The sequence below is a fragment of the Salmo salar genome, chromosome ssa20 (genome assembly GCF_905237065.1).
Source record: "Salmo salar chromosome ssa20, Ssal_v3.1, whole genome shotgun sequence".
In the NCBI taxonomy this organism is placed as follows: domain Eukaryota; kingdom Metazoa; phylum Chordata; class Actinopteri; order Salmoniformes; family Salmonidae; genus Salmo; species Salmo salar.
Window position 1 is genome coordinate 25,832,857 of NC_059461.1, and position 27,364 is coordinate 25,860,220.

Consider the following 27,364-nt stretch of genomic DNA (forward strand, 5'->3'; position numbering starts at 1 on the left):
TTGTGTTCTCAGCATCAGCAGTTGTTTCGCATTAGGCGATGCAGCTGTACAGCACTCCAGTAAATATCCTTATCAGAACCCAGCTAGAGGAGGAGAGAGAGGGAGGGAGCGAGAGAAGGAGAGAGGGAGAGTAGAGGAAGATCAAGTGAGAGAGTAAGAGAAAAGGAGTGTTCATTTGACTTCCTAGTCGGTTTTCCGGGGGAATCTATCAACGACTGCAGAAGAAAATAAAGGGGTAAAATAGAATAGATTTCTGCAGTCATCTTTTCAGGTTAAGGACCTATTGCATTTTTTTGCATAGACACTCACCTACCGCACGGAGGTAAGGCTATATTTCCATCTGAATTCTCTTCAAGTCAGTCTCTTAATGCATCAAGTGTTCAGAAGGTAAACAACACCTACTGTAGAGCCACAGTAAACAGGATTACAGTTTGTTAATTTATATGCTGGAAATTGCATGCTCTTTTTTCCATGCTTATTACCAGGGCATTCTCCATTTACTGTTTGACACTATGTACTGTAGATACATTGATCCACTGATAATGTGAGTGTGCTTAGTGTTAGAATGCCTGTTTACATTTCTTATTATTGAGGTAGAAATAATGCTTATATTAGGCTATCAGGCAGTCAGTGTTTTTGCGGTTAGTGCATTATGTCACACCAATGATCTTGTAATAAACTGTTTTGAGTCTCAGCTGTGGTACAGGCATTTAGAATTTGCCCCAATGCAGGTGTGATTATCATCAGCCCATGAGTAGAGATCTGTCTATGACTGACAGTCATTAATAACCTGGCTGAAATATGTATTACACAGTCACAATCACAAACAAGCTTTGACAGATTACAAGAACCACTGCGCAAATAGGATCCTTTTTGTTGATAGCATAATGATTACCACAATTATCACACAATGATTACCACACAGTAATTATCACACAATGATTACCACACAGTAATTACCACACAATGATTACCACACAGTGTTTACCACACAGTGATTACCACATAATGATTACCACACAGTGATTACCACATAATGATTACCACACAGTGATTACCACACAGTGATTACCACACAGTGATTCAGTGTAGAGTACACCATATGGTGTAGACAGAGGATACAATTAATTTGAGATCACACAGTCCCTTTACCATGACCTGATCTGGAGCAGAAGGCACACTAAACTTGCCTCTCTGTAGCTTAATTTCCTCAAACTCAGTCAACTGACTGTCACATATGTATGACCCTCCACCTTATAGGACACATCCCATGACTTGTATCTTATATGCACCTGATACCCACTACTCTAGTAGAAAAATGTCAAAGGCTGTGTTTACACAGGCAGACCAATTCTGATATTCTTTCTACTAACTGATCTTTTCACCAATCACGTCAGATCTTTTCACATCAGATCTTTTTCAGAGCTGGTCTGATTGGTCAAAAGACCAATTAGTGAAAGAAATATCAGAATTGGGCTGCCTGTATAAATGCAGCCTTTGAGGCATGGAGCTGCTTACTGTGTGTACACTATTCATTTTGGTGTATGCAGCAGCATTCATCACCACACTGTCACAGCACAGTGATAATGTATGTATCAGGGTTCTAGATCACTGGAGAATAAGAATGAGTAATATGCCCTTCACAGTTCCCACTGTGAACACATCACATAACAAACAAATATATGAGTCAAACTGTAAAATGTGTTACTATCAAAGATCAGAGGCAAGAATAAGAATATTTATATTCAATTGCTTTACCCCAGAGTGCAATTGATCTATGTAGCTCAATAGTTTGTTTTCTTGCAGATCTAATTAGCTGATTATGGGCAATTAGATAGGGAAAAGACAGTGGAATGAAATCTCTCTCTATTTAGCATACTGATATATAATTAAGAGCTTAGGGAGGACAATTTAAATGATGTGGGGGACTTGCGTTTGAACTATGTTCAGACATATTCTGTCAGAAAGTGGAGCAAGCACAACTGGAAATTAGGAGGCTTTGATGGTTTTCTCTATGAGAATCTCCTCTTGCCCTAAATTCTGTGTGTGTGAAGAGAGGGAGAGGCGCAGACAGGCAGGCAGCAGCTGGGTAACACAGGAGACTCAGGGAGGGAATGTGTGTGGTGCCACAGCCAGCTCCCTCATCCCTGGTGTGAACAAGCTAGCTCACACATTTCACAGCTCTGTGGCTTTAATGAGCTGCCGCCATCATGAGGTGGACCAGAACACAACGGCTCTTCAGGCCACATACAGTGCATAGTAGAGGGTGGCTGGTGGGAGGAGCTATAGGAGGACAGGCACATTGTAAATACGGGAATGTAATAAAAGGAATGGTATCAAATACATCAAACATATGGAAGTCACATTTGACTCAGTTCTATTTATTCCATTCCAGCCATAACAATGAGTCCGTCCTCTTATACTCCTCCCACCAGCTCCCTCTGGTACACATAGGGCTGTTGCGGTGACCATATTACCGCCACACCAGCAGTCATGAGTCATAGTATTCTATGTGACCATTGAGTCATGGTAATCTCTTATTCACTCTGGACATGTGTAAGTAGTACCCAACTCACTAATGATAGTCAGGCCGCTTATGGTCTGGTACTCAGGGCTCTATTGTCCCTCTAACCACTCTGACATCAATGCAAATACAATCTAAAATCACATCAAACACTTATCATCAAAATAGTAGGTGCTTTTAAAACATACCTCAGTGTGATTGATCAATTTTAAAACAGGTTGAAACTGAGTGGAAAACAGAACTTGTGGATGTTGTTTCAAAGCCTAACACAACTAAATGGACAGTGCTTTCTAACGTGATGAGTAATTAAAAACAACCATATGCATATTAGAGCTTATGCAAATGCGTAGGCCAAACAGTTGAAGTCGGAAGTTTACATGCACTTAGGTTGAAGTCATTAAAACTCGTTTTTCAACCACTCCACAAATTTCTTGCTAACAAACTATAGTCTACTCAGCGCATGACACAAGTAATTTTTCCAACAGTTGTTTACGAACAGATTATTTCACTTATAATTCACTGTATCAATTCCAGTGGGTCAGAAGTTTGCATACACTAAGTGAACTGTGCCTTTAAACAGCTTAGAAAATTATGTCATGGCTTTAGACGCTTCTGATAGGCTAATTGACGTAATTTGTTACGTTCGTTGAGGGAAGAATTAGACCAAGGTGCAGCGTGGTAAGCGTACATCTTTCTTTATTAGATGAACACCGAAACAAAAACAAAAATAAATACAAAACGAAAACTTAACGTTCAGTAGGGCATACAGCACAGTACCAAAAACAAGATCCCACAAACTAAAGGTGGAAAAAGGCTGCCTAAGTATGATCCCCAACCAGAGACAACGATAGACAGCTGCCTCTGATTGAGAACCATACCCGGCCAACAAAGAAAAATAAAACATAGATTTCCCACCCTAGTCACACCCTGACCTAACCAAATAGAGAATAAAAGGGATCTCTATGGTCAGGGCGTGACATAATTTGAGTCAATTGGAGGTGTACATGTGGATATATTTCAAGGCCTATCTTCAAACTCAGTGACTCTTTGCTTGACATCATAGGAAAGTGAAACGAAATCATTCAAGACCTCAGAAAAACAATTGTAGACCTCCACAAGTCTGGTTCATCCTTGGGAGCAATTTCCAAACGCCTGAAGGTACCACGTTCATCTGTACAAACAATAGTACGCAAGTATAAACACCATGGGACCACACAGCCGTCATACCGCTCAGGAAGGAGACGCGGTGTGTCTCCTAGAGATGAACATACTTTGGTGCGAAAAGTGCAAATCAATCCTAGAACAACAGAAAGGACCTTATGAAGATGCTGGAGGAAACAGGTACAAAACTATCTATATCCACAGTAAAACGAGTCCTATATCAAAATAACCTGAAAGGCCGCTCAGCAAGGAAGAAGCCACTGCTCCAAAACCGCCATAAAAAAGCCGGGCTATGGTTTGCAATTGCACATGGTACAAAGATCGTACGTTTTAGAGAAATGTCCTCTGGTCTGATGAAACAAAAATAGAACTGTTTGGCCATAATGACCATTGTTATGTTTGGAGAGAAAAGGGGCAAGCTTGCAAGCTGTAGAACACCATCCCAACCGTGAAGCACGGGGGTGGCAGCATCATGTTGTGGGGGTGCTTTGCTGCAGGAGGGACTGGTGCACTTCACAAAATAGATGGCATCATGAGGAATGAAAATTATGTGGATATATTGAGGCAACATCTCAATACATCAGTCAGGAAGTTAAAGCTTGGTCGCAAATGAGTCTTCCAAATGGACAATGACCCCAAGTGTACTTCCAAAGTTGTGGCAAAATGGCTTAAGGACAACAAAGTCAAGGTATTGGACTGGCCATCACAAGCCCTGACCTCAATTCTTTAGAACATTTGTGGGCAGAACTGAAAAAATGTGTGCGAGCAAGAAGGCCTACAAACCTGACTCAGTTACACCAGCTCTGTCAGGAGGAATGGACCAAAATTCACCTAACTTATTGTGGGAAGCTTGTGGAAGGCTACCCGAAACGTTTGACCCAAGTTAAACAATTTAAAGGCAATGCTACCAAATACTAATTGAGTGTATGTAAACTTCTGACCCACTGGGAATGTGATGAAAGAAATAAAAATCTGAAATAAATCATTCTCTCTACTATTATTCTGACATTTAACATTCTTAAAATGAAGTGGTGATCCTAACTGACCTAAGGCAGGGAATTTTTACTAGGATTAAATGTCAGGAATTGTGAAGAACTGAGTTTAAATGTATTTGGCTAAGGTGTATGTAAACTTCCGACTTCAACTCTATGTAAATAGAGCCCCAAAACAAACAGAAAAAAATACAAAAATATACTGATTAAGATATCTTTGGTACATAATTGGTCTAGCCTAAATTAAACAAATAAAGAGAGACCCTACAGTTATAGTGCATTGGTATTTGATTTTGAATAATAGGGCATAGTAACAAGGCATTTTTTATACTAGGCTGACACATTACCTTTAGCTACAGAATATCTCACCACTGTGCGTTTCCATCTCCTCCTTGCTCCTTCATTCCTTTTTCCAGCACGCAGTGTGAGGGGCTGTCAACAGTTTAATAAAATATGTTTTGTCGTGAAAACATGTTACTATTGATGTTCCCGGAGAGATTTCACTTGGTTTCCCAAATTAAGCACTGGGTATCTGCAGGAACAGGGTTGGAGAGTCCATGGCATACAGAGTTTAGGAGAAATATCACCTGTCACGCAACAAAATAACTGGAGTAGCTTACCTGACATGAGTGAAATTAACCGGTGGGAAAGTGGCCTCTATTCGCTAATCGAGTGCATAAGGATGATATGTATTTTTTTCTCTTGCCCTTGTTCCTGCCCATTTCATAATGGGCCATTCTGAATCTAAACAAATTTTACAAACAGTACCAGTCAAAAGTTTGGACACACCTACTCATTCCAGGGATTTTCTTAATTTTTACTATTTTCTACAATGTAGAATAATAGGGAAGACATCAAAACGATGAAATAACACATATGGAATCATGTAGTAACCAAAAAAGTGTTAAACAAATCGAAATGTATTTTATATTTGAGATTCTTCAAAGTAGCCACCCTTTGCCTTGATGACAGCTTTGCACACTTTTGGCATTCTCTCAACCAGCTTCATGAGGTAGTCACCTGGAATGCATTTCAATTAAGAGGTGTGCCTTGTTAAAAGTTAATTTGTGGAATTCCTTTCCTTCTTAATGCATTTGAGCCAATCAGTTTTGTTGTGACAAGGTAGAGGTGGTATACAGAAGATAGCCTTATTTGGTAGAAGACCAAGTTCATATTATGGCAAGAACAGCTCAAATAAGCAAAGAGAAAGGACAGTTCATCATTACTTTAAGACATGACGTTCAGTCAATACGGAAAATTGTACGAATTTTGAAAGTTTCTTCAAGTGCAGTCGCAAAAACCATCATGCGCTATGATGAAACTGGCTCTCATGAGGACCGCCACAAGAAAGGAAGACCCAGAGTTACCTCTGCTGCAGAGGATTAGTTCATTAGAGTTAACTGCACCTCAGATTGCAGCTCAAATAAATTCTTCACAGAGTTCAAGTAACAGACACATCTCAACATCAACTGTTCATAGGAGACTGCGTGAATCAGGCCTTCATGGTCGAATTGCTGCAAAGAAACCACTACTAAAGAAAACAAATAATAAGAAGAGATTTGCTTGGGCCAAGAAACACGAGCAATGGACATTAGACTGGTGGAGATCTGTCCTTTGTTCTGATGAGTCCAAATTTGAGATTTTTGGGTCTAACCGCAGTGTCTTTTTGAGACGCAGAGTAGGTGAACGGATGATCTCCGCATGTGTGGTTCCCACTGTGAAGCATGGAGGATGAGGTGTGATGGTGTGGGAGTGCTTTGCTGGTGACACTGTCAGTGATTTATTTAGAATTCAAGGCACACTTAACCAGCATGTCTACCACAGCATTCTGCAGTGATACGCCATCCCTTCTGATTTGTGCTTAGTGGGACTATCATTTGTTTTTCAACAGGACAATGGCCCAACACACCTCCAGTCTGTGTAAGGGCAATTTGACCTAGAAGAAGAGTGATGGAGTGCTGCATCAGATGACCTGGCCTCCACAATCACCCGACCTCAACCCAATTGAAATGGTTTGGGATGAGTTGGACCGCAGAGTGAAGGAAAAGCAGCCAGCACGTGCTCAGCATGTGTGAGAACTCCTTCAAGACTGTTGGAAAAGCATTCCAGTTGAAGCTGGTTGAGAGAATGCCAAGAGTGTGCAAAGCTGTCATCAAGGCAAAAGGTGGCTACTTTGAAGAATCTGAAATATAAAATGCACTTTTTTGGTTACTACATGTTTCCATATGTGTTATTTCATAGTTTTGATGTCTTCAATATTATTCGACAATGTAGAACATTTTAAAAATAAAGAAAAACCCTTGAATGAGTCTGTGTGTCCAAACTTTTGACTTGTACTGTATTAGTAAAGACAAGATTAAATTGACCATAATCTGATGAGTGAAAATATCATCACTTGATCAGAGAATAGCATGTGCACCCTGAGGCAAGGAACAGAGGACAAGCTTTTTTTGCGACTTTCTCAAATCATCAATAGCCTAGTCACGCAGGCCATTTATTTTTTGATTTCTAAAGCGTTCTATGGTTTGTATCATTCACAACTAAAGTTACCAAATAACTCTAAATCTAGTTTATAGGTCCTGTTTCAAATGATCAGGTTTATTCGCATCTTAGTGGCTTCATATGAGCACTCGCTCCTGAATGGGAAAAATATCCTTTCTATTTTATTCAGCTAAGTTCAACTATATTCTTCTTACTATAAAATCATATAATATACAGTATAATAATGGTACAGGACTTATAATGATATATTGTATGCTAAATGAACAAGCCTACGACCTATGGCAAGGCAGAATAACATTCAGTAGTCCAACTCATATTCTGTTCTTCTGAAATAGATTTATTGTGATGGTGTATATTCAGTTGATTTATTAGACTATTTTCAAATGTAGATGTTCCAAAGGCTCACGACAGAGGCTTGTATGTGTGGAGGCCTGGAGACGCTATAGGTGTTTATGTTAACAGTAGTCTTTTGCATGACAATTACCGGCTGACAATATTTAATGACCGCCACAGCCCTAGGTAAGCAGATGCACTACAGGACCAGGCAGTATGTACACCCATGTGTGACACAGTGAACCTCACATACTGTAAACCACACACGCAGTCTCTCCACTATCCACTCACTATAACATCCACTCTCACTAATAAACAAATAGCACACAATATAACAGAGATGCTGTCTGTACTACTACTGTTTATTGCTAGCCGCATACTGCTGAGCATCTTACTGTTACAGCACATGTTATGTGTGTCTGTTCTTATAATCAGGGAAATGGGCCATATGTCGTGTTGTACCAAGCTATTGGCATTATGAGATAGGACATGGAAGGTAAAGAAGGTTGACAGAGATACAAAAAAGATACATTATATTCTAAGTGTAAGGCATGGATATAAAGATGAGCCGAACAACTTCTCATTTCGATGATTAATATTTAATCCAAATGCTAGGTCTGCATAAAACTTAATTACATCAAAGGCTAGTTCAAAGACAACTCGGGAACATACATGAAACCCAGTAACCTTTCCCCAGGTCAAGGATCCTGGTGAGGAGACATTAACATTTATATAATTATATAATGATAATTCCTCAGGAATTACTGAGGGTGAAAACATGCAACTGAAAAGAAGCCAGTAGAGTGGAGTACACAAGTTGACGCCTTCCCTGCCTGTCTTTCATACTCACAGCAGCCAGGACCGGAGAGGGAGATAATTGTTTTTACCCTGGAAGGCACATCAATGGCATCATCAATTCAGGAGAGGGAATGTGACAGCTAATCAAAAACAATAGGCTAACCCACAGATTACACACACTCCAGTCTTCAAGGCTATGTTCACCAGCCTGAATCCCCTGGCTGTTATGGGAAAATAAATAAGACCATAGATAACCTTATCCTGTCAATTCACGGTTTTTCTATTTCTGCCAACACATCAGATGCCATATCCCCTGAGTTGCACTCATTCTGCTTGCTCAGCTTTCATAGTGCTCTGAGCACCATAGGAAATACATTCAATCAGAGATGACATCCAACGTAAGAAAAGTTTGATTCAGTTTTACTCAGAAGTTCTGTTAAAGGCCCAGTGCAGTCAAAAATGTGATTTTCTTGTTTTATGCAGTGCATTCGGAAAGTATTCACACCCCTTGCCTTTTTCCACATTTTGTTACATTATAGCCTTATTCTAAAATGGATGAAATAAAAAAATGTCATCATGAACCTACACACAATACCCCATAATCACAAAGCGAAAACAGGGTTATAGAAATGTTTGCAAATTTATGAAAATAAATAACAAAAATACCTTATTTACGTAAGTATTCAGAGCCTTTGGTATAAGACTCAAAATTAAGCTCAGGTGCATCCTGTTTCCATTGATCATCCTTCAGATGTTTCTACAACTTGGAGCCCACCTGTGGTAAATTCAATTGATTGGACATGATTTGGAAAGGCACACACCTGTCTATATAAGGTCCCACAGTTGACAGGGCATGTCCGAGCAAAAACAAAGCCATGAGGTCTAAGAAATTGTCCGTAGAGCTCCGAGAGAGGATTGTGTCGGGGCAGAGATGGGAGGAAGGGTAACAACACATTTCTGCAGCACTGAAGGTCCCCAAGAATACAGTGGCATCCATCATTCTTAAATGGAAGAAGTTTGGAACACCAAGACTCTTCCCCAGAGCTGGCCACCTGGCCAAACTGAGCAATCGGTTGGGAAGGGCCTTGGTCAGGGAGGAGAACAAGAACCCAATGGTCACTCTGACAGAGCTCTAGAGTTATTCTGTGGAGATGGGAGACCCTTCCAGAAGGACAGCCATCTCTGCAGCACTCCACCAATCAGGCCTTTATAGTAGAGTGGCCAGACGGAAGCCACTCCTCAGTAAAAGGCACATGCCAGCCCGCTTGGAGATTGACAAAAGGCACATAAAGAACTCTCAGACCATGATAAACAAGATTCTCTGGTCTGATGAAACCAAGATGGAACTCTTTGGCCTAAATGCCAACCGTCACATCAGGAGGAAACCTGGCACCATCCCTACGCTGGAGCATGGTGGTGGCGGCATCATGCTGTAGGGATGTTTTTCAGCGGCAGGGACTGGGAGACTAGTCAAGATCGAGGGAAAGATAAGTGGAGCAAAGTACAGAGAGATCCTTGATGAAAATCTGCTCCAGAGCGCTCAGGACCTCAGACTGGGGCGAAGGTTCTCCTTCCAACAGGACAACAGGACAACCCTAAGCACACAGCCAAGTTAATGCAGGAGTGGCTTCGGGTCAAGTCACTGAATGTCCTTCAGTGGCCCAGCCAGAGCCCGGACTTGAACCTGATCAAACATCTCTGGAAAGACCTGAAAATAGCTGTGCAGCAATGCTCCCATCCAACCTGACAGAGCTCGAAAGGATCTGTAGAGAAGAATGGGAGAAACTCCCTAAATACAGGTGTCAAGCTTGTAGCGTCATACCCAAGAACACTCGAGGCTATAATTGCTGCCAAAGGTGCTTCAACAAAATATTGAGTAAAGGGTCTGTATACTTATGTAAATGTGATATTTCCGGTTTTTATTTTGAATAAATTAGCAAAAAAATTAAATAAAAGTATCTGTTTTTGCTTTGTCATTATGGGGTATTGTGTGAAGATTGATTAGAGGAAAAATCTATTTGATCCATTTGAGAATAAGGCTGTAACCTAACAAAATGTGGAAAAGTCAAGGGGTCTGAATACTTTCCGAATGCACAGTATATATTTCCACACTATGAGGTTGGAATAATATTGTGAAATTGTGAAAATTATGATAATGTCCTATTAGTGTAAGAGCTGTGTCACAACTTCCGCCGAAGTCGGTCCCTCTCCTTGTTCGGGCGGCGTTCGGCGGTCGACGTCACCAGCCTTCTAGCCATCGCCGATCCACTTTTCATTTTCCACTTGTTTTGTCTTTGTTTTACACACCTGGTTTCAATTCCCCAATTACATGTTCATTATTTAACCCTCTGTTTTCCCCATGGTTTTTGTGCGTGATTGTTTTATGTATGTTCGGTCCGTTATTGTGGGCTCGGTATTACGACATGTTATTGGAATAATTGAGTAAAGTTACTTGTGTTACTCATCTCTGCTGTTCTGCGCCTGACTCCTCTGCACCAACTACACCCAGACCACTACAAGCTGTTTGAAAAGACCACCTGAAATGTCAGCCTGTTTTGGTGGGATGGAGTTTTGGGCTGCCTGGTGACATCACCAGGAGGTAAATTAGTTAATAGATCAATAAGAAAGAGAGTTTCAAACCTCTCTGCCAATAACAGCTAGTTTTCAGTTTTCCCCTCCCCAGACCACACCCAGACAGTCCTTGCAAAATTCTTGCTTCTTGAGAAATTGCTCTTTACTAAGATGTTTTTTTTTTTTTTACCATTTTGATTGAAAACAATCACAGGAGGGTACTTAATTGTTACCCAGAAATAATTTTATATTGGACCTTTAAGCATTGAACCTTTAAGCTCTGACTGTAGGACCCTTTCCTTAGATTTGCAGATGAGTTAAATGAGGTAATGTAAAGCTAGAGGTTTGAACATGGTGGCCAATGCTGCCTGGTTGCCAGGCGACTGTTGTAGGTGGATTATGAAATAAGGAGAACCTGCAGAGACCAGTCAATTGGCTGTGGGCGTAATATAGGGTTGTATGTTGCGATGAAGGAAAAGCCATTGGACGGCGAAAGAGGGAGGGTGGGAGGAGAGAGAGAGAAGGGCAGCAAATAAGACAGAGGAGAGGAGATGTGGCCACAGACAGGTCCCCTGACTAAAGGTTAATTGAATTTGGTCTGAGGCATGTTCCGTAGCTGGCAGTGTCATTGTTGTCTAATCTTTTCCCATCTTGGTGTTTTAGCACAGTATTTGTCCCAGCCCTCTATGCATGATGAGGAAGTTGAGAAAGTGAAACTAATCTAACAGTCGATACATCCAATCATGTTTCATTGATTAGTACTAAAAGTCACAATGGATTTAGAATGATCAAAAATAGCTTGAAATGTAGGAATTGAGATTGGACATGGGAAAATATTGCAACGTAGCTATTTCACTGGAGGTTTTTTTATTCTATAAAATGTTCTCAGTCCTGTACCTATAAGTCTTTATTACAATGTTACAATCTGATCCCATCTGATCTCCTTTTTCTTCTTGTTCAGCAGCTAACAACCATGGAGACAGCCCTTTCCACCCCCCATAATATCCAGATCTGTGAGGTGACCTGCGACTCCTTCCGCATTGGCTGGGACATGACCCCTGAGGATACTGCCAAGGCCACACACTTCTTCATCGACCTCAGCCGCAAGGAGGGCGGGGATCCCAACCGCTTCAAGCACAGGGTCTGTCTGACAGACTGTCACTGCTTTTCTCCCTCATAAAACCTCCCCAGGCTCCCCCATCCTTCCCCCTTAACTCAATGACCATTACCATCATGACTCTGACTCCCACTGTCTAGAGCCATGTTTTTTACGTCATTCCATCCTGTTCTCCAATAAAAGACATTTCACTACAACATGGGATGTGATATGTTTTGATATAACCCGAGATGGCCTTGCATGAGACAGTGTCTATGCAGAGCTATAGTTCTTATAGATACTGTGTAGTTTAGCACATAAAAGTGTCACGTCCTGACCAGTAAAGGGGTCATTTGTCATTGTAGTATGGTCAGGGCGTGGCAGGGGGTTGTTGTTTTGTGTGTTTTGGGGTTGGTTTATTTAGAGGGGATTTGTTCTAGTTTTCATTTTCTATGTTCGTTTTCTATGTGTGGTCGAGTATGGTTTCCAATCAGAGGCAGGTGTCTTTCGTTGTCTCTGATTGGAAGCCATACTTAGGCAGCCCTTTTTTCCTTTGGGTTTGTGGGTGGTTGTTTTTCGTATAGTCGTAGTACCTTGCGCAACTGTCGTATGTCGTTGTGTTATACTTTGTTTAAGTGTTCACCTTATCTAAATAAAAGAAGACGAGCACTCAACACGCTGCGTTTTGGTCCGCTCCTTCCGACAGATGTGACAAAAAGTCTGGCACTGTACTGCAGCAGTTACAACCCAGAGATCAGTGGTTGTGCTGTTTCAGTAACTTCCATTACACGAGAATGAGAATTGTGTGCTGCAAAAGAGCTTCGGGCAAGCAGCTCATTGTCACATTTCTTTCCACTTCAATGGCTAAAAACTGACAAAGCCTAAAAACTGCAGCTCTGTTCTCTTCGCTATGAACTGTGATTTTATTCCAGACCAATCGCTGAACTGAACTACTCTACACTACCCATAATTTCTTCATTTTATTTTCTCAACATCATGTTGGGGGTAAAAAATATATGGGCTTAGCTAATTGCAATCATTATATAAAATACAAGAATGATTGAAACAGAAAATGAAGTGACCGTTATTTACAATGGATCCTTCCTAACAGACAGAAATTATGCATTGCAGCAGATTCAATTGCCTTACTGTTGGAAGGACCTAGGGCTAATATTTGAGGTAATCTCTTATCTTGTGATAGAGGGAGAATTTGAATGATTGAAATAAAATATGTCATGCTCAGTCATCCCTAATGGGTGCTTCTGAGCTTTATTTACCTCTACACCTACTCTATCCACACGTTAGATACTTGATTACCTACTTTGGTAATTTCTATCTCATAAGTCCTTTCCATATTTCACACATTTGAGTCAGCAATGCAAGGTATTCATTTTTCTTCATTTCTGATCAGTTGGTGTCCTGGAATTGTTCTGTGCTGAATATACTTTTGTCTTATTCTCCCCTCAGCCTTTACAAAAGCTCCTGACTTCTGTTGTCCAGAGCTGTGCCGAGTACTTAATAGGAAGCGTGTTTCTATCACTCAGGAATCAAAGTGACGCAAACAAACTTGCACCAGGGTGGTTGCCATGGATATGTGGCCCCTCTGAGCTTGTTGCAATTAGTTCTGAGCTTGTTGCGTCTTAGAGCCCCTGGCCAAAACAAAGCCACTAATTTGGTTAGATATACAGCAGCTCAGCTAGACCAGTTTGTACCACAATATGTGGCAAAAATGTCAAATTCACAAGTATGATTACATAATATGCATTTAGAAACTACCGAAAATTGCCTTTTTAACAATGAATTGCTGTACTCTAGTAATTCAACTAATGAGTCACTTGAATTAACATGTATCCTTGTTTCACCCATCAGGATGTACCCACCAAACTGGTGGCCAAGGCGGTGCCCTTACCCATGGCAGTGAGAGGCCATTGGTTCCTGAGCCCACGGACAGAGTACTGTGTTGCTGTGCAGACTGCAGTAAGACAGGCAGATGGAGAGTACCTGGTGTCTGAATGGAGCAGGGTGGTCGAGTTCTGCACAGGGGGTATGTCTGCCAGATCCCTACATTTCTTTAAGTTACGTTTTTCTGTTTTTAAAGTGGCTTTGAGATTGTACTTGGTATGAAAAGCACTATATAAAAAACATCTATTATTATTCTTATAGAAGTACAAAGGGCCGGCTCTAGCCTTTAAGCAAGATTTAGTTGGGGGGCACCCCACCTCGTGGCAAAACATTTTAGTGGCCCCCCTCTTGACGGTGAAGAGAAAAAACTCCGTTTTAAAAGTACTTTTCCTGCAATTCTACACATTTTGCCATGGGGCGTAGAGAAAATGTTGCAGATTTACAGAAAGTTTTCTGCAATTCCACACATTTTGCCATGGGACGGAGAGAGAACTTTTGCTATTTTAAAGTGATGACTTTTGCCATGTTCATACAGCAGCACACCACCCTACATACCACTGCTGGATTGCTTCTCAAGCTAAGCAGGGTTGGTCCTGGATGGGAGACCAGATACTGCTGGAATTGATGTTCGAGGGCCAGTAGGAGGCACTCTATCTCAATGCCCCAGGGCAATGATTGGGGACATTGCCCTCTGTAGGGTGCCGTCTTTTCAATAAGACATTAAACGGGTGTCCTGACTCTCTGTGGTCACTAAAGATCCCATGTCTGTAATATGCCTGGGTGTAGCTGGTTTAGAGGAGTCAGATGCAGGACAGCAGATATGAGTAATAAATGTAATTTACTCAAAGAATCAATAATACAACGCAATAATCTAGCCCACTGTCACGGGTATCGTCGGTGAAGGAGGACCAAAATGCAGCAGGACTGTGTTTGTTCATTTTTAACATTTATTTAAATCCAAACGAACACAAAACAACAAACAAGAGAACGAACGATCCACTGACAGTCTGGCAAGGCACAAGGCTAACACAGAACAATCTCCCACGAATGACAAACACAAACACACCCTAATATATGGGACTCTCAATCAAAGGCAAATAGACAACACCTGCCTTCAACTGAGAGTCCCAACCCCAATTAACCAAACATAGAAACAGACACACTAGACTAAACATAGAATACATGAAAATCAAACAGTACCCAAAAACCCCGGAATACTTAAATCAAATGCCCCTTCAACAAACACACCACCCCGAACCACATAAAACGAATACCCTCTGCCACGTCCTGACCAAACTACAATACCAATTAACCCTTATACTGGCCAGGACGTGACAGTACCCCCCCCCTTAAAGGTGCTAACCCCGGAAGCACCTTAACAAAAATAACCCCAAACACCAAAATAAAAATTCCCCCCTACTAAAGGGAGGGAAGGGAGGGTGGCTGCCGTCAACGACGGCACTGTGCTACACCCCCCCTCCCCAACCCACCTATCACTGGAGGTGGCTCCGGCTCTGGCCGTTCCAGGCTGTCGGGGCAGTCTGGCAGCTCGGGGCGGTCTGGCCGCTCGGGACAGACTGGGCAGTCTGGCAGCTCGGGACAGTCTGGCAGCTCGGGACAGTCTGGGCAGTCTGGCAGCTCGGGACAGTCTGGCAGCTCGGGACAGTCTGGGCAGTCTGGCAGCTCGGGACAGTCTGGGCAGTCTGGCAGCTCGGGACAGTCTGGGCAGTCTGGCAGCTCGGGACAGTCTGGGCAGTCTGGCAGCTCGGGACAGTCTGGGCAGTCTGGCAGCTCGGGGCAGTCTGGGCAGTCTGGCAGCTCGGGGCAGTCTGGGCAGTCTGGCAGCTCGGGGCAGTCTGGCAGCTCGGGACAGTCTGGGCAGTCTGGCAGCTCGGGACAGTCTGGCAGCTCGGGACAGTCTGGGCAGTCTGGCAGCTCGGGACAGTCTGGGCAGTCTGGCAGCTCGGGACAGTCTGGGCAGTCTGGCAGCTCGGGGCAGTCTGGGCAGTCTGGCAGCTCGGGGCGGTCTGGGCAGTCCGGCAGCCCAGGGCGGTCGGGCCACTCCGGCAGTTCAGGGCGGTCGGGCCACTCCGGCAGTTCAGGGCGGTCGGGCCACTCCGGCAGTTCAGGGCGGTCGGGCCACTCCGGCAGTTCAGGGCGGTCGGGCCACTCCGGCAGTTCAGGGCGGTCGGGCCACTCCGGCAGTTCAGGGCAGTCGGGCCACTCCGGCAGTTCAGGCCGGTCGGGCCACTCCGGCAGTTCAGGCCGGTCGGGCCACTCCGGCAGTTCAGGCCGGTCGGGCCACTCCGGCAGTTCAGGCCGGTCGGGCCACTCCGGCAGTTCAGGGCAGTCTGGCCACTCCGGCAGTTCAGGGCAGTCTGGCCACTCCGGCAGTTCAGGGCAGTCTGGCCACTCCGGCAGTTCAGGGCAGTCTGGCCACTCCGGCAGTTCAGGGCAGTCTGGCCACTCCGGCAGTTCAGGGCAGTCTGGCCACTCTGGCGACTGTTGACTGGCGGGCAGCTCTGACGACTGTTGACTGGCGGGCAGCTCTGACGACTGTTGACTGGCGGGCAGCTCTGACGACTGTTGACTGGCGGGCAGCTCTGACGACTGTTGACTGGCGGGCAGCTCTGACGACTGTTGACTGGCGGGCAGCTCTGGTGACTGTTGACTGGCGGGCAGCTCTGGTGACTGTTGACTGGCGGGCAGCTCTGGTGACTGTTGACTGGCGAGGCTGGGTTTACGCACTTGAAGCCTGGTGCGTGGTGCTGGTACTGGGCGTACCAGATTGTGAACACGCACCTCCAGGCTAGTGCGGGGAGCGGGAACAGGACGAGTCGGACTGGGTTGACGCACTTCCGGGTCCGCACGAGAGACAGGAGCTGGAAACCCAGGGCTATGGAGGCGCACAGTCGGTCTTGATCTTACCTCCTGCACAACCCGTCTTGGCTGGATGGAACTAGTAGCCCTGTACGAGCGGGGTGCTCGTACAGGGCAGACTGGGCTGTGCAGGGGCCTGATGGTAGCCGTGCGTAGAGCGGGAGTTGGGTAGCGTGGTCCTCGGAGGTGTACCGGCGACCAGATGCGCTGCGCAGGCATCCTCCTACCAGGCTGGATGCCCGCTCTAGCACGGCACCTGCGAGGGGCTGGAATAACGCGCACCGGACTGTGTGTGCGTATGGGTGAGATAGTGCGCTCCTCAGCGAAACATGGCGCACTCCACCTCATACGCTCCTCCATATAACCACGGGTAGCTGGCTTCCGGCTCTTCCTAGGCCTAGCCAAACTACCCGTGTGCCCCCCACAAAAAATGTCTTGGGGGTGCCTCTCCTGCTTCTCCCTCAGCGCGTCCAAGGCCTCGTACCTCCGCCTCTCTGCCTTGGCTGCCTCAATTTCCCACTGCGGGCGGCGATAATCCCCAGCCTGGTGCCAAGGTCCCGCCCCGTCCAGAACTTCCTCCCAGGTCCATCTCTCCCGCCAGTCCAACTCGAAGTCCCTTTTCTTCTGCTGCTCGGTCCTTAGTTGGTGGGAGATTCTGTCACGGGTATCGTCGGTGAAGGAGGACCAAAATGCAGCAGGACTGTGTTTGTTCATTTTGAACATTTATTTAAATCCAAACGAACACAAAACAACAAACAAGAGAACGAACGATCCACTGACAGTCTGGCAAGGCACAAGGCTAACACAGAACAATCTCCCACGAATGACAAACACAAACACACCCTAATATATGGGAGAGTCCCAACCCCAATTAACCAAACATAGAAACAGACACACTAGACTAAACATAGAATACATGAAAATCAAACAGTACCCAAAAACCCCGGAATACTTAAATCAAATGCCCCTTCAACAAACACACCACCCCAAACCACATAAAACGAATACCCTCTGCCACGTCCTGACCAAACTACAATACCAATTAACCCTTATACTGGCCAGGACGTGACACCCACAATAACAGACTGTATTACATACAAACAAACAAACAATCACTTACAAACAAACATGGGGGAACAGAGGGTTAAATAATGAACAAGTAATTGGGGGATTGAAACCAGGTGTGTAAGACAAGGACAAAACAAATGAAAAGTGGATCGGTGATGGCTAGAACGCCGGTGACATCGACTGCCGTGACAGTACCCCCCCCCCTTGACATGTGACTTCAGCAGTGCGCCGACACCGACCTTGGGGACGACCTGGAGGGTGAGGCGCAGGGCGATCCGGATGGAGACGGTGGAACTCCCGCAGCAATGAAGGGTCCAAGATGTCCTCCACCGGCACCCAGCATCTCTCCTCCAGACCGTACCTCTCCCACTCCACGAGGTACTGAAGGCCCCTCGCCCAACGCCTCAAGTTCAGGATGGCTCGAACAGTATACGCTGGGGCCCCCTCAATGTCCAGAGGGGGCGGAGGAACCTCCCGCACCTCAGACTCCTGGAGTGGACCAGCCACCACCGGCCTGAGGAGAGACACATGGAACGAGGGATTAATACGGTAATCTGGGGGAAGCTGTAACCTGTACCATACCTCATTCAGTCTCCTCAGGACTTTGAATGGCCCCACAAACTGCGGGCCCAGCTTCCGGCAGGGCAGGCGGAGGGGCAGGTTTCGGGTCGAGAGCCAGACCCTGTCCCCTGGTGCGAACACCGGGGCCTCACTGCTGTGGCGGTCGGTGCTCACCTTCTACCGCCTCACGGCCCATTGCAGGTACACATAAGCGGCGTCCCAGGTCTCCTCCGAGTGCTTAAACCATTCGTCCACCGCAGGAGCCTCAATCTGGCTCTGATGCCAAGGTGCCAGAACTGGCTGATACCCCAGTACGCACTGGAAGGGGGAGAGGTTAGTGGAAGAGTGGCGGGGTGAGTTTTGGGCCATCTCTGCCCAGGGGATGAACGCCGCCCACTCCCCCAGCCGGTCCTGGCAATATGACCGCAGAAACCTACCCACATCCTGGTTTACTCTCTCCACCTGCCCGTTACTCTCGGGGTGAAAACCTGAGGTGAGGCTGACCGAGTCCCCAGACGTTCCATGAACACCCTCCAGACCCTCAAAGTGAACTGGGGACCCCGATCAGACACTATGTCCTCAGGCACGCTGTAGTGCCGGAAGATGTGTGTAAACAAGGCCTCCGCAGTCTGTAGGGCCGTAGGGAGACCGGGCAGCGGGAGGAGATAGCAGGACTTACAGAAACGATCCACAACAACCAGGATCGTGGTGTTTCCCTGTGATGGGGGAAGATCGGTCAGGAAATCGATCGACAGGTGTGACTATGGCCGCTGTGGAACGGGTAAGGGGTGTAGCTTCCCTCTGGGCAGGTGCATAGGAGCCTTACACTGGGCGCACATGGAGCAGGAGGAAACATACACCCTCACTTAGCCAAAGTGGGCCACCAGTACTTCCCACTCAGACAGCGCACCATCCGACCGATGCATGGATGACCAGAGGAGGGTGACGTGTGGGCCCGACAGCAGACGGAACGTACAGAGACCCAGCGGGACACTGGAGGAGAGCGGGCTCTGCACGCAACGCCTGCTCAATGTCCACGTCCAGCTCCCAGACTACCGGCGCCACCAGGCAGGAGGCCGGGAGTATGGGGGTGGGATCCATGGGCCGCTCCTCTGTGTCATACAGCCGGGACAGTGTGTCTGCCTTACAGTTCTGGGAACCTGGTCTGTAAGAAAGGGTAAAAACAAAACGGGTGAAAAACATGGCCCACCTTGCCTGGCGAGGGTTTAGTCTCCTCGCTGCCCGGATGTACTCGAGATTGCGGTGGTCAGTCCAGATGAGAAAAGGGTGTTTAGCCCCCTCAAGCCAATGTCTCCACGTCTTCAGAGCCTTGACGACAGCCAACAGCTCCCGGTCCCCCACGTCATAGCTTCGGTGGCGTACCCGAGCGCTGAGAGAGCACGGCTCCTATCCCAGCCTCGGACGCGTCCACCTCCACTATGAATGCCAAAGAGGGATCCGGATGGACCAGCACAGGAGCCGAGGAAAACAGAGCCCTCAGGTGACCAAGGGCCCTGTCCGCCTCAGCCGACCACTGCAAACGTACCGGTCCCTCCTTCAGCAGTGAGGTAATGGGAGCCGCTACCTGACCAAAATCCTGGATAAACCTCTGGTAGTAATTGGCAAACCCTAGAAACCGCTGCACCTCCTTTACCGTGGTGGGAGTCGGCCAATTATGCACGGCTGAGATGCGGTCACTCTCCATCTCCACCCCTGATGTGGAAATGCAGTACCCTAGGAAGGAGACGGACTGTTGGAAGAACAGACATTTCTCAGCCTTGGCGTACAGGTCATGCTCCAACAGTCGACCAAGCACCTTGCGCACTAGCGACACATGCTCGGCGCGTGTAGCGGAGTACATCAGAATGTCATCAATATACACCACTACACCCTGCCTGTGCAGGTCCCTGAAAATCTCATCTACAAAGGCTTGGAAGACTAATGGAGCATTCATCCACCCATACGGCATGACGAGGTACTCATACGGCCCTGAGGTCGTACTGAACGCCGTCTTCCACTCTTCTCCCTCCCGGATACGCACCAGGTTGTAAGCACTCCTGAGATCTTGTTTGGTGAAGAAGCGCGCTCCGTGCATTGACTCAATCGCCGTGGCGATAAGAGGTAGCGGGTAACTGTACCTCACAGTTATCTGATTAAGACCTCGATAATCAATACACGGGTGCAGACCTCCCTCCTTCTTCACAAAAAATAAACTTGAGGAGGCAGGGGAAGTGGAGGACCGAATGTACCCCTGACGCAGGGATTCGGAGACATATGTTTCCATAGCCACCGTCTCCGCCTGTGACAGAGGATACACGTGACTCCTGGGAAGTGCAGCATCTACCAGGAAATGTATCGCACAATCCCCCCGTCGATGGGGTGGTAATTGAGTCGCCTTCTTTTTGGAGAAGGCGAGAGCCAAATCGGCATATTCGGGGGGAATGCGCACGGTGGAGACCTGGTCTGGAATTTCCACCGTAGTAGCACCTACGGAAACCCCTAAACACCTCCCCGAACACTCTTGCGACCACCCTGTGAGAGCCCTCCGTAGCCATGAAACAGTGGGGTCATGACAAGCTAATCAGGGTAGGCCTAGCACCACGGGAAACACAGGAGAGTCAATGAGAAAGAGACTGATTCTCTCTGTGTGACCCTCCTGCGTCACCATGCCCAGAGGAGCGGTGGCTTCCGTAATCAACTCTGACCCTAATGGAACTGGGAAGGGTGTATCCACAGGAACGATGGGGATCCTTAAACTATGGGCAAATGAGCTGTCAATAAAATTCCCAGCCGCGCCTGAATTAACGAGCGCCTTATGCTGGGAATGCGGGGAAAAATCAGGAAAAGTGACGAACAAAAACATGTGTGCAACAGAGGGCTCTGGGTGAGAATGGGGCTTTCTCACCTGGGGTGACGCCAGAGTGCCCTGCCTGCTGCCTCAACCCCCAGAGGAGGGTTGTGACCTCTGTGACCTCTGCGGCCACAGATATGGCACGAGACGGTACCTCCTCCGGTCTCCCTGAGCGCAGCAGCTCCCAACTCCATGGGCATCGGTGCGGTAGTGCTGGGGGAAGGAACCAACAGACCTCGAGCTGGACGTCCGTGGGTAGCCAGCAGGTTATCCAGCCAAATGGACAGGTCCACCAGCTGGTCGAAAGTAAGGGTGGTGTCCCTGCAGGCCAACTCTCGACGGACGTCCTCGCGCAAACTGCAGCGATAGTGGTTGATCAGGGCCCTGTCGTTCCATCCCATTCTGGAGGCTAGGGTCCGAAAGTTCAAAGCGAACTCCTGTGCGCTCCTCGTCCCCTGCCGTAAGTGGAACTCCCTGTCTCTCCCAGCGGTCCATGATTTGGACAACGCGGTCCATGGCGGCGCCGAGATGGTGGATCATCGCCTCTTGCTCCAGAACGCGCTCCTCGACCCCTATACCAGGGGCACCTGCTCCTGCTGACTCCATATGGAGGTGTGGAATTCTGTAAGGGTTGCGGAACTGGTGGCAGTGAAGTCAGACGCAGGAGAGCAGAAATAGGTAATAGCCGGAGCAGTTTAATACAAAACCCACGGCAATACAAAAAGAACCTACATGGGTACAAAACCCGACGCGCACCAGTAACATAGAGTACAAGCTCTTACAAACAAACAATTCCACACAAGGACATGGGGGAGCAGAGGGTTAAATACACAACAATTAATGAGGGAAATGGAAACCAGGTGTGTAAAAAAACAAGACAAAACAAATGGAAAATGAAAAGTGGATCGACGATGGCTAGAAGACCGGTGACGCCGAACACCGCCTGAACAAGGAGAGGAAACGACTTCGGTGGAAGTCGTGACAGCTAATCCAAGTTTAGCATTTTAAAAAGCTAATTGGTCATTAGAAAACCCTTTTGCAATTATGTTAGCACAGCTGAAAACTGTTGTTCTAATTAAAGAAGCAATTAAACTGGCCTTCTTTAGACTAGTTGAGTATTTGGAGCATCAGCATTTGTGGGTTCGATTACAGGCTCAAAATGGCTAGAAACAAAGAACTTTCTTCTGAAACTCGTTAGTCTATTCTTATTCTGAGAAATGAAGGCTATTCCATGTGAGAAATTGCCAAGAAACTGAAGATCTGGTACAACGCTGTGTACTACTCCCTTCACAGAACAGCACACACTGGCCCTAACCAGAATGGAAAGAGGAGTGGAAGGCCCTGGTGCACAACTGAGCAAGAGGACAAGTATATTATAGTGTCTAGTTTGAGAAACAGACACCTCACAAGTCCTCAACTGGCAGCTTCATTAAATAGTACCCGCAAAACACCAGTCTCAACGTCAACAGTGAAGAGGTGACTCCAGGATGCTGGCCTTCTAGGCAGAGTTCCTCTGTCCAGTGTCTGTGTTCTTTTGCCCATCTTAATATTTTATTTTTATTGGCCAGTCTGAGATATGGCTTTACCTAGAAGTCCAGCATCCTGGAGTCGACACTTCACTGTTGACGTTGAGACTGGTGTTTTGAAGGTACTATTTAATGAAGCTCCCAGTTGAGGACTTGTGAGGCGTCTGTGTATATATATATATATATATATATATATATATATATATATATATACCAGGTGAAGCTGGTTGAGAGAATGCCAAGAAGGTGCAAAGCTATCATCAAGGCTAAGGGTGGCTACTTTGAAGAATCTCAAATATAAAATATATTTTGATTTGTTTAACACTTTTTTGGTTACTATATGATTTCATATGTGTTATTTCATAGTTTTGATGTCTTCACTATTATTCTACAATGTAGAAAAACCCTTGAATGAGTAGGTGTGTCCAAACTTTTGACGGGTACTGTATATATACAATTGAAGTTGGAAGTTTACATACACCTTATCCAAATATATTTAAACTCAGTTTTTCACAATTCCTGACATTTAATCCCAGTAAAAATTCCCTGTTTTAGGTCAGTTAGGATCATCACTTTATTTTAAGAATGTGAAATGTCAGAATAATAGTAGAGTGAATGATTTATTCACTGTAACAATGCCTAAAGGTACCACATTCATCTGTACAAACAATGGTATGCAAGTATAAACACCATGGGACCACGCAGCCGTCATACCGCTCAGGAAGGAGACGTGTTCTGTCTCCTGGAGATTAACGTACTTTGGTGCGAAAAGTGCAAATCAATCCCAGAACAACAACAAAGGACAAAACAGGTACAAAAGTATCTATATCCCCAGTAAAACGAGTCCTATATCAACAAAACCTGAAAGGCCGCTCAGCAAGGAAGAATCCACTGCTCCAAAACCGCCATAAAAAAGCCAGACTACATTTTGCAAATGCACATGGGGACAAAGATCGTACTTTTTGGAGAAATGTTCTCTGGTCTGATGAAACAAATATGGAACTGTTTGGCCATAATGACCATCGCTATGTTTGGAGGAAAAAGGGGCAGACTTGCAAGCCGAAGAACACCATCCCAACCGTGAAGCACGGGGTGGCAGCATCATGTTGTGGGGGTGCTTTGCTGCAGGAGGGACTGGTGCACTTCACAAATAGATGGCATCATGAGGGTGGAAAATGATGTGGATATATTGAAGCAACATCACAAGACATCAGTCAGGAAGTTAAAGCTTGGTCGCAAATGGGTCTTCCAAATGGACAATGACCCCAAGCATACTTCCAAAGTTGTGGCAAAATGGCTTAAGGACAACAATGTCAAGGTATTGGAGCAGCCATCACAAAGCCCTGACCTCATACCTATAGAAAATTTGTTGGCAGAACTGAAAAAGCGTGTGAGAGCAAGGAGGCCTACAAACCTGACTCAGTTACACCAGCTCTGTCATGAGGAATGTGCCAAATTTCACCCAAACTTATTGTGGGAGGCTTGTGGAAGGCTACCTGAAACGTTTGACCCAAGTTAAACAATTTAAAAGCAATGCTACCAAATACTAATTGAGTGTATGTAAACTTCTGACCCACTGGGAATGTGATGAAAGAAACAAAATCAGAAATAAATCATTCTCTCTACTATTATTCTGACATTTCACATTCTTAAAATGAAGTGGTGATCCAAACTGACCTAAAACAGGGATTTTTTACTAGGATTAAATGTCAGGAATTGTGAAAAACTGAGTTGAAATGTATTTGGCTAAGGTGTATGTAAACTTCCGACTTCACCTGTATATACAGTATTTACACACACACAGTATAACCCGCTCTAGAGTATAGATTCAATTGAATATGCCCAAAAAAAGGATTTGAACCAGGAACTTCATAACTGACAGTTGTTGTATGACACAGATTATGCCATGGACCACCTCAAACAGCTCCTTGGCAAAGCGAAGGGTTCTGCTGGAAGATTGCTAAAGTTCTCTGTATTCTATCGCAACCAGCACCCTGATTATTTTCAATATGTCAGGTCAGTGCCACACGATTCTCTGTAAATACACACAGGTATATATGGATGTGCTGTGAAGTTCAATAACAAAACTAACAAATGTTTCTCCTCCGCTGTTAGAACTGAGTGTGGGGGGCTGATGCGCCCAGCCATGAAAGACAATAGTGGAAGCCATGGCTCTCCAATCAACAGCAAACTGCAGGGAGTCTTCCTCAGCTGCAACACTGAGTTTGACACAGGTCTTCCTCCAAACGACTCCCCCTATGGCCCCCTGCGTTTCCAGATCCCGGCCGGGAACCTGCTGAATCACAACACTAATCTTTACTTTGCTGACTTCTACTGTATGTACACAGCCTATCACTATGTGGTGTTGGTACTGGCCCCTGCTGGCTCAGAGGGGGATAACTTCTGCCATAGCAGTCTCCCCCTGCTGGACCTGACTGCCAACCCCTTCCTGACATACATCCCCTCCCAGAAGCAAGGGGAAGAGTCCTTGTTCTGCCACGCCAGTGACGTCATCCTGGAGGTGCTGTACACAGAGCCAATACATCTGGAGCAGGGCAGTGTGGTGAAGATCAGTGGCCACCACCAGATGAGCCAGACCACGGCCAATGCCAAGAAGGACCCCAGCTGCAAGGTGTGCAACATCAGTGTGGGCCGCTGAGAGAATGGGCTGGACTGATAGGCTTTAGAGAACAGTGAGGATGTGTGTCGGCATAGCTGCAGATGTAGAGAAATGGGCAGAGTGATTTCATCTATCTCGTAGTGTAAGGTAAAGTAACACAACTGGGACAGCCCATCTCTTAGGGTATGTGCATGCTGGCTGCCCCATCCCTCTCCATCGCTACTAGTATTACAAATCTCCAAAATCATCAATCATCATGTGGACCAAAAGAAAGGCACTATAGATTATGGGATTACAGTTTGATACAGAGGACCATATGTTTGAGCTCCTCCATTGCTCCTCCATTGCTAGAGGAAGCTGTGATGTGCAAATTGTGTAACACAGTATTTGTCAAATAACATTTCGTATGATATACATTTCCATCTTCTCCATAGAGTACCTGTTGGTCTTAGATGATTCCAATATTTCTTGTACCTTAAAACACACTGTCAATTGAATTACTATTTGAAAATGTTCAAACATTATGTTCTTTAGTCAATGCTTATGATAAGTGAATAATAAAGATTTGAATTGACTGTAGGATGTCATTTGGTCAAAAAGAGAACGCCCCAAACCAATTCCCACAACAGATGTGTCATGATTCCTGTGATCAGACATTGCTAAACCATTTTCAGAGTGACACAATAGCTGTGAATCATGTACAGTGGTGCAAAAAGTACTCAATACTCATAGTTGACTAAAAGTAAAGATACTTTAATAGAATATGACTCAAGTAAAAAGGAAAGTCCCCCAGTAAAATACTACTTGAGTAAAAGTCTTAAAGTATTTTGTTGAAATATTCTGTACTTAAGTACCAAAAGTAAATGTAGTTGTTAAAATATACTTAAGTATCAAAAGTAATAGTAAGAATAATTTTAAATTCCTTTTATTATGCAAACCAGACGGCACAATTTTCTATATTTTTTACAGATAGCCTTGGTCACACTCCAACACTCAGACATAATTTAAAAACAAAGCATTTGTGTTTAGTGAGTCCGCCAGATCAGAGGCAGTAGGGATGACCTGGGATGTTCTCTTGATAAGTGTGCAAATTGGACCATTTTCTGTCCTGCTAAGCATTCAAAATGTAACGAGTACTTTGGATGTCAGAGAAAATGTATGGAGTAAAAATTACATCATTTTCTTTAGGAATGTACTGAAGTAAAAGTGAAAGTTGTCAAAAATATAAACATTTAAGTACAGTACCAATACCCCCCAAAATGACTTAAGTAGTTCTTTAAAGTATTTTTACTTAAGTACTTTAGACCACTGATCATGTACACAAGGACCCATTCTGAGTGGGCAGGATGTCCAGTCACAGCTTGCCTCTGCCATCATTCCTTTTGTCTTTTAGTCGATAAGTAATGATATTGTGTCTCTGGCTGTGGAAGGATAATACCACAGGAACAATACCTGATCCCTATAGCATCTGATACCAGGCTTTAATCATGTGGGCATTAGAGAGTGCAATACTGGGATAAGATTATCTCACTCTCTCCTTTGAGGGATCAAATTGTTCCAAGTTTAAAGTTTTATTAGTAGTATGTACACATGGTATGCACCATCAAACTAAATGCTTACTTGCAGGTTCCTTGTCTACAACGCAACAACAATAACAAATAATAAAATATAAGAATACGAACATAAAGTACATGGCTCAGTAGAATAGAATAAACATTTGAGCTTAAGTATAATACAGGAACGCACCATTTATAGTCCAATATTCACAAGTGTTTTGGGGAAAGGGGGATTGAATTGCATTGCACACTGACACAGAAGTATAGAAGACTAGAAAATATCAGGCTTTCCCTCCAGCCATGTTGGAAATATTGCAAATATAAAAGTTTTCAATGATTATGTTTAAAACAGAATAACCACAGAGCCATCTCCAATACTATTCTATTCAAATTACTTTTATTCCAGAAAACTATTTACAGAGC

At 45.2% G+C, this 27,364-nt stretch overlaps 1 protein-coding gene across 2 annotated transcripts; it reads left to right on the forward strand.

The window, feature by feature from the left end:
- On the forward strand, positions 1 to 25,960 carry LOC106579834 (phytanoyl-CoA hydroxylase-interacting protein). Of its 2 annotated transcripts, none has more exons than XM_014160090.2 (5): positions 1 to 322; positions 11,846 to 12,022; positions 13,847 to 14,021; positions 24,664 to 24,781; positions 24,881 to 25,960. In XM_014160090.2, the coding sequence occupies exons 2-5, from the start codon at positions 11,855 to 11,857 to the stop codon at positions 25,422 to 25,424; spliced, it is 1,005 nt and encodes a 334-aa protein (XP_014015565.1). In that variant the 5' UTR covers positions 1 to 322; positions 11,846 to 11,854; the 3' UTR covers positions 25,425 to 25,960. The 2 variants fall into 2 exon arrangements, with proteins under 2 accessions (XP_014015565.1, XP_014015564.1); XM_014160089.2 differs by having other exon boundaries at positions 3 to 322; positions 11,843 to 12,022.
- The last annotated feature ends 1,404 nt before the right edge of the window (positions 25,961 to 27,364 follow it).

Coding starts and splice junctions, on each gene's coding strand:
- LOC106579834 (XM_014160090.2), top strand. CDS start 11,855: ATGGAGACAGCCCTTTCCACCCCCCATAATATCCAGATCTGTGAGGTG. Junction 14,022..24,663: donor GGTCGAGTTCTGCACAGGGG/GTATGTCTGCCA, acceptor TGTATGACACAG/ATTATGCCATGGACCACCTC. Junction 24,782..24,880: donor GATTATTTTCAATATGTCAG/GTCAGTGCCACA, acceptor CTCCGCTGTTAG/AACTGAGTGTGGGGGGCTGA.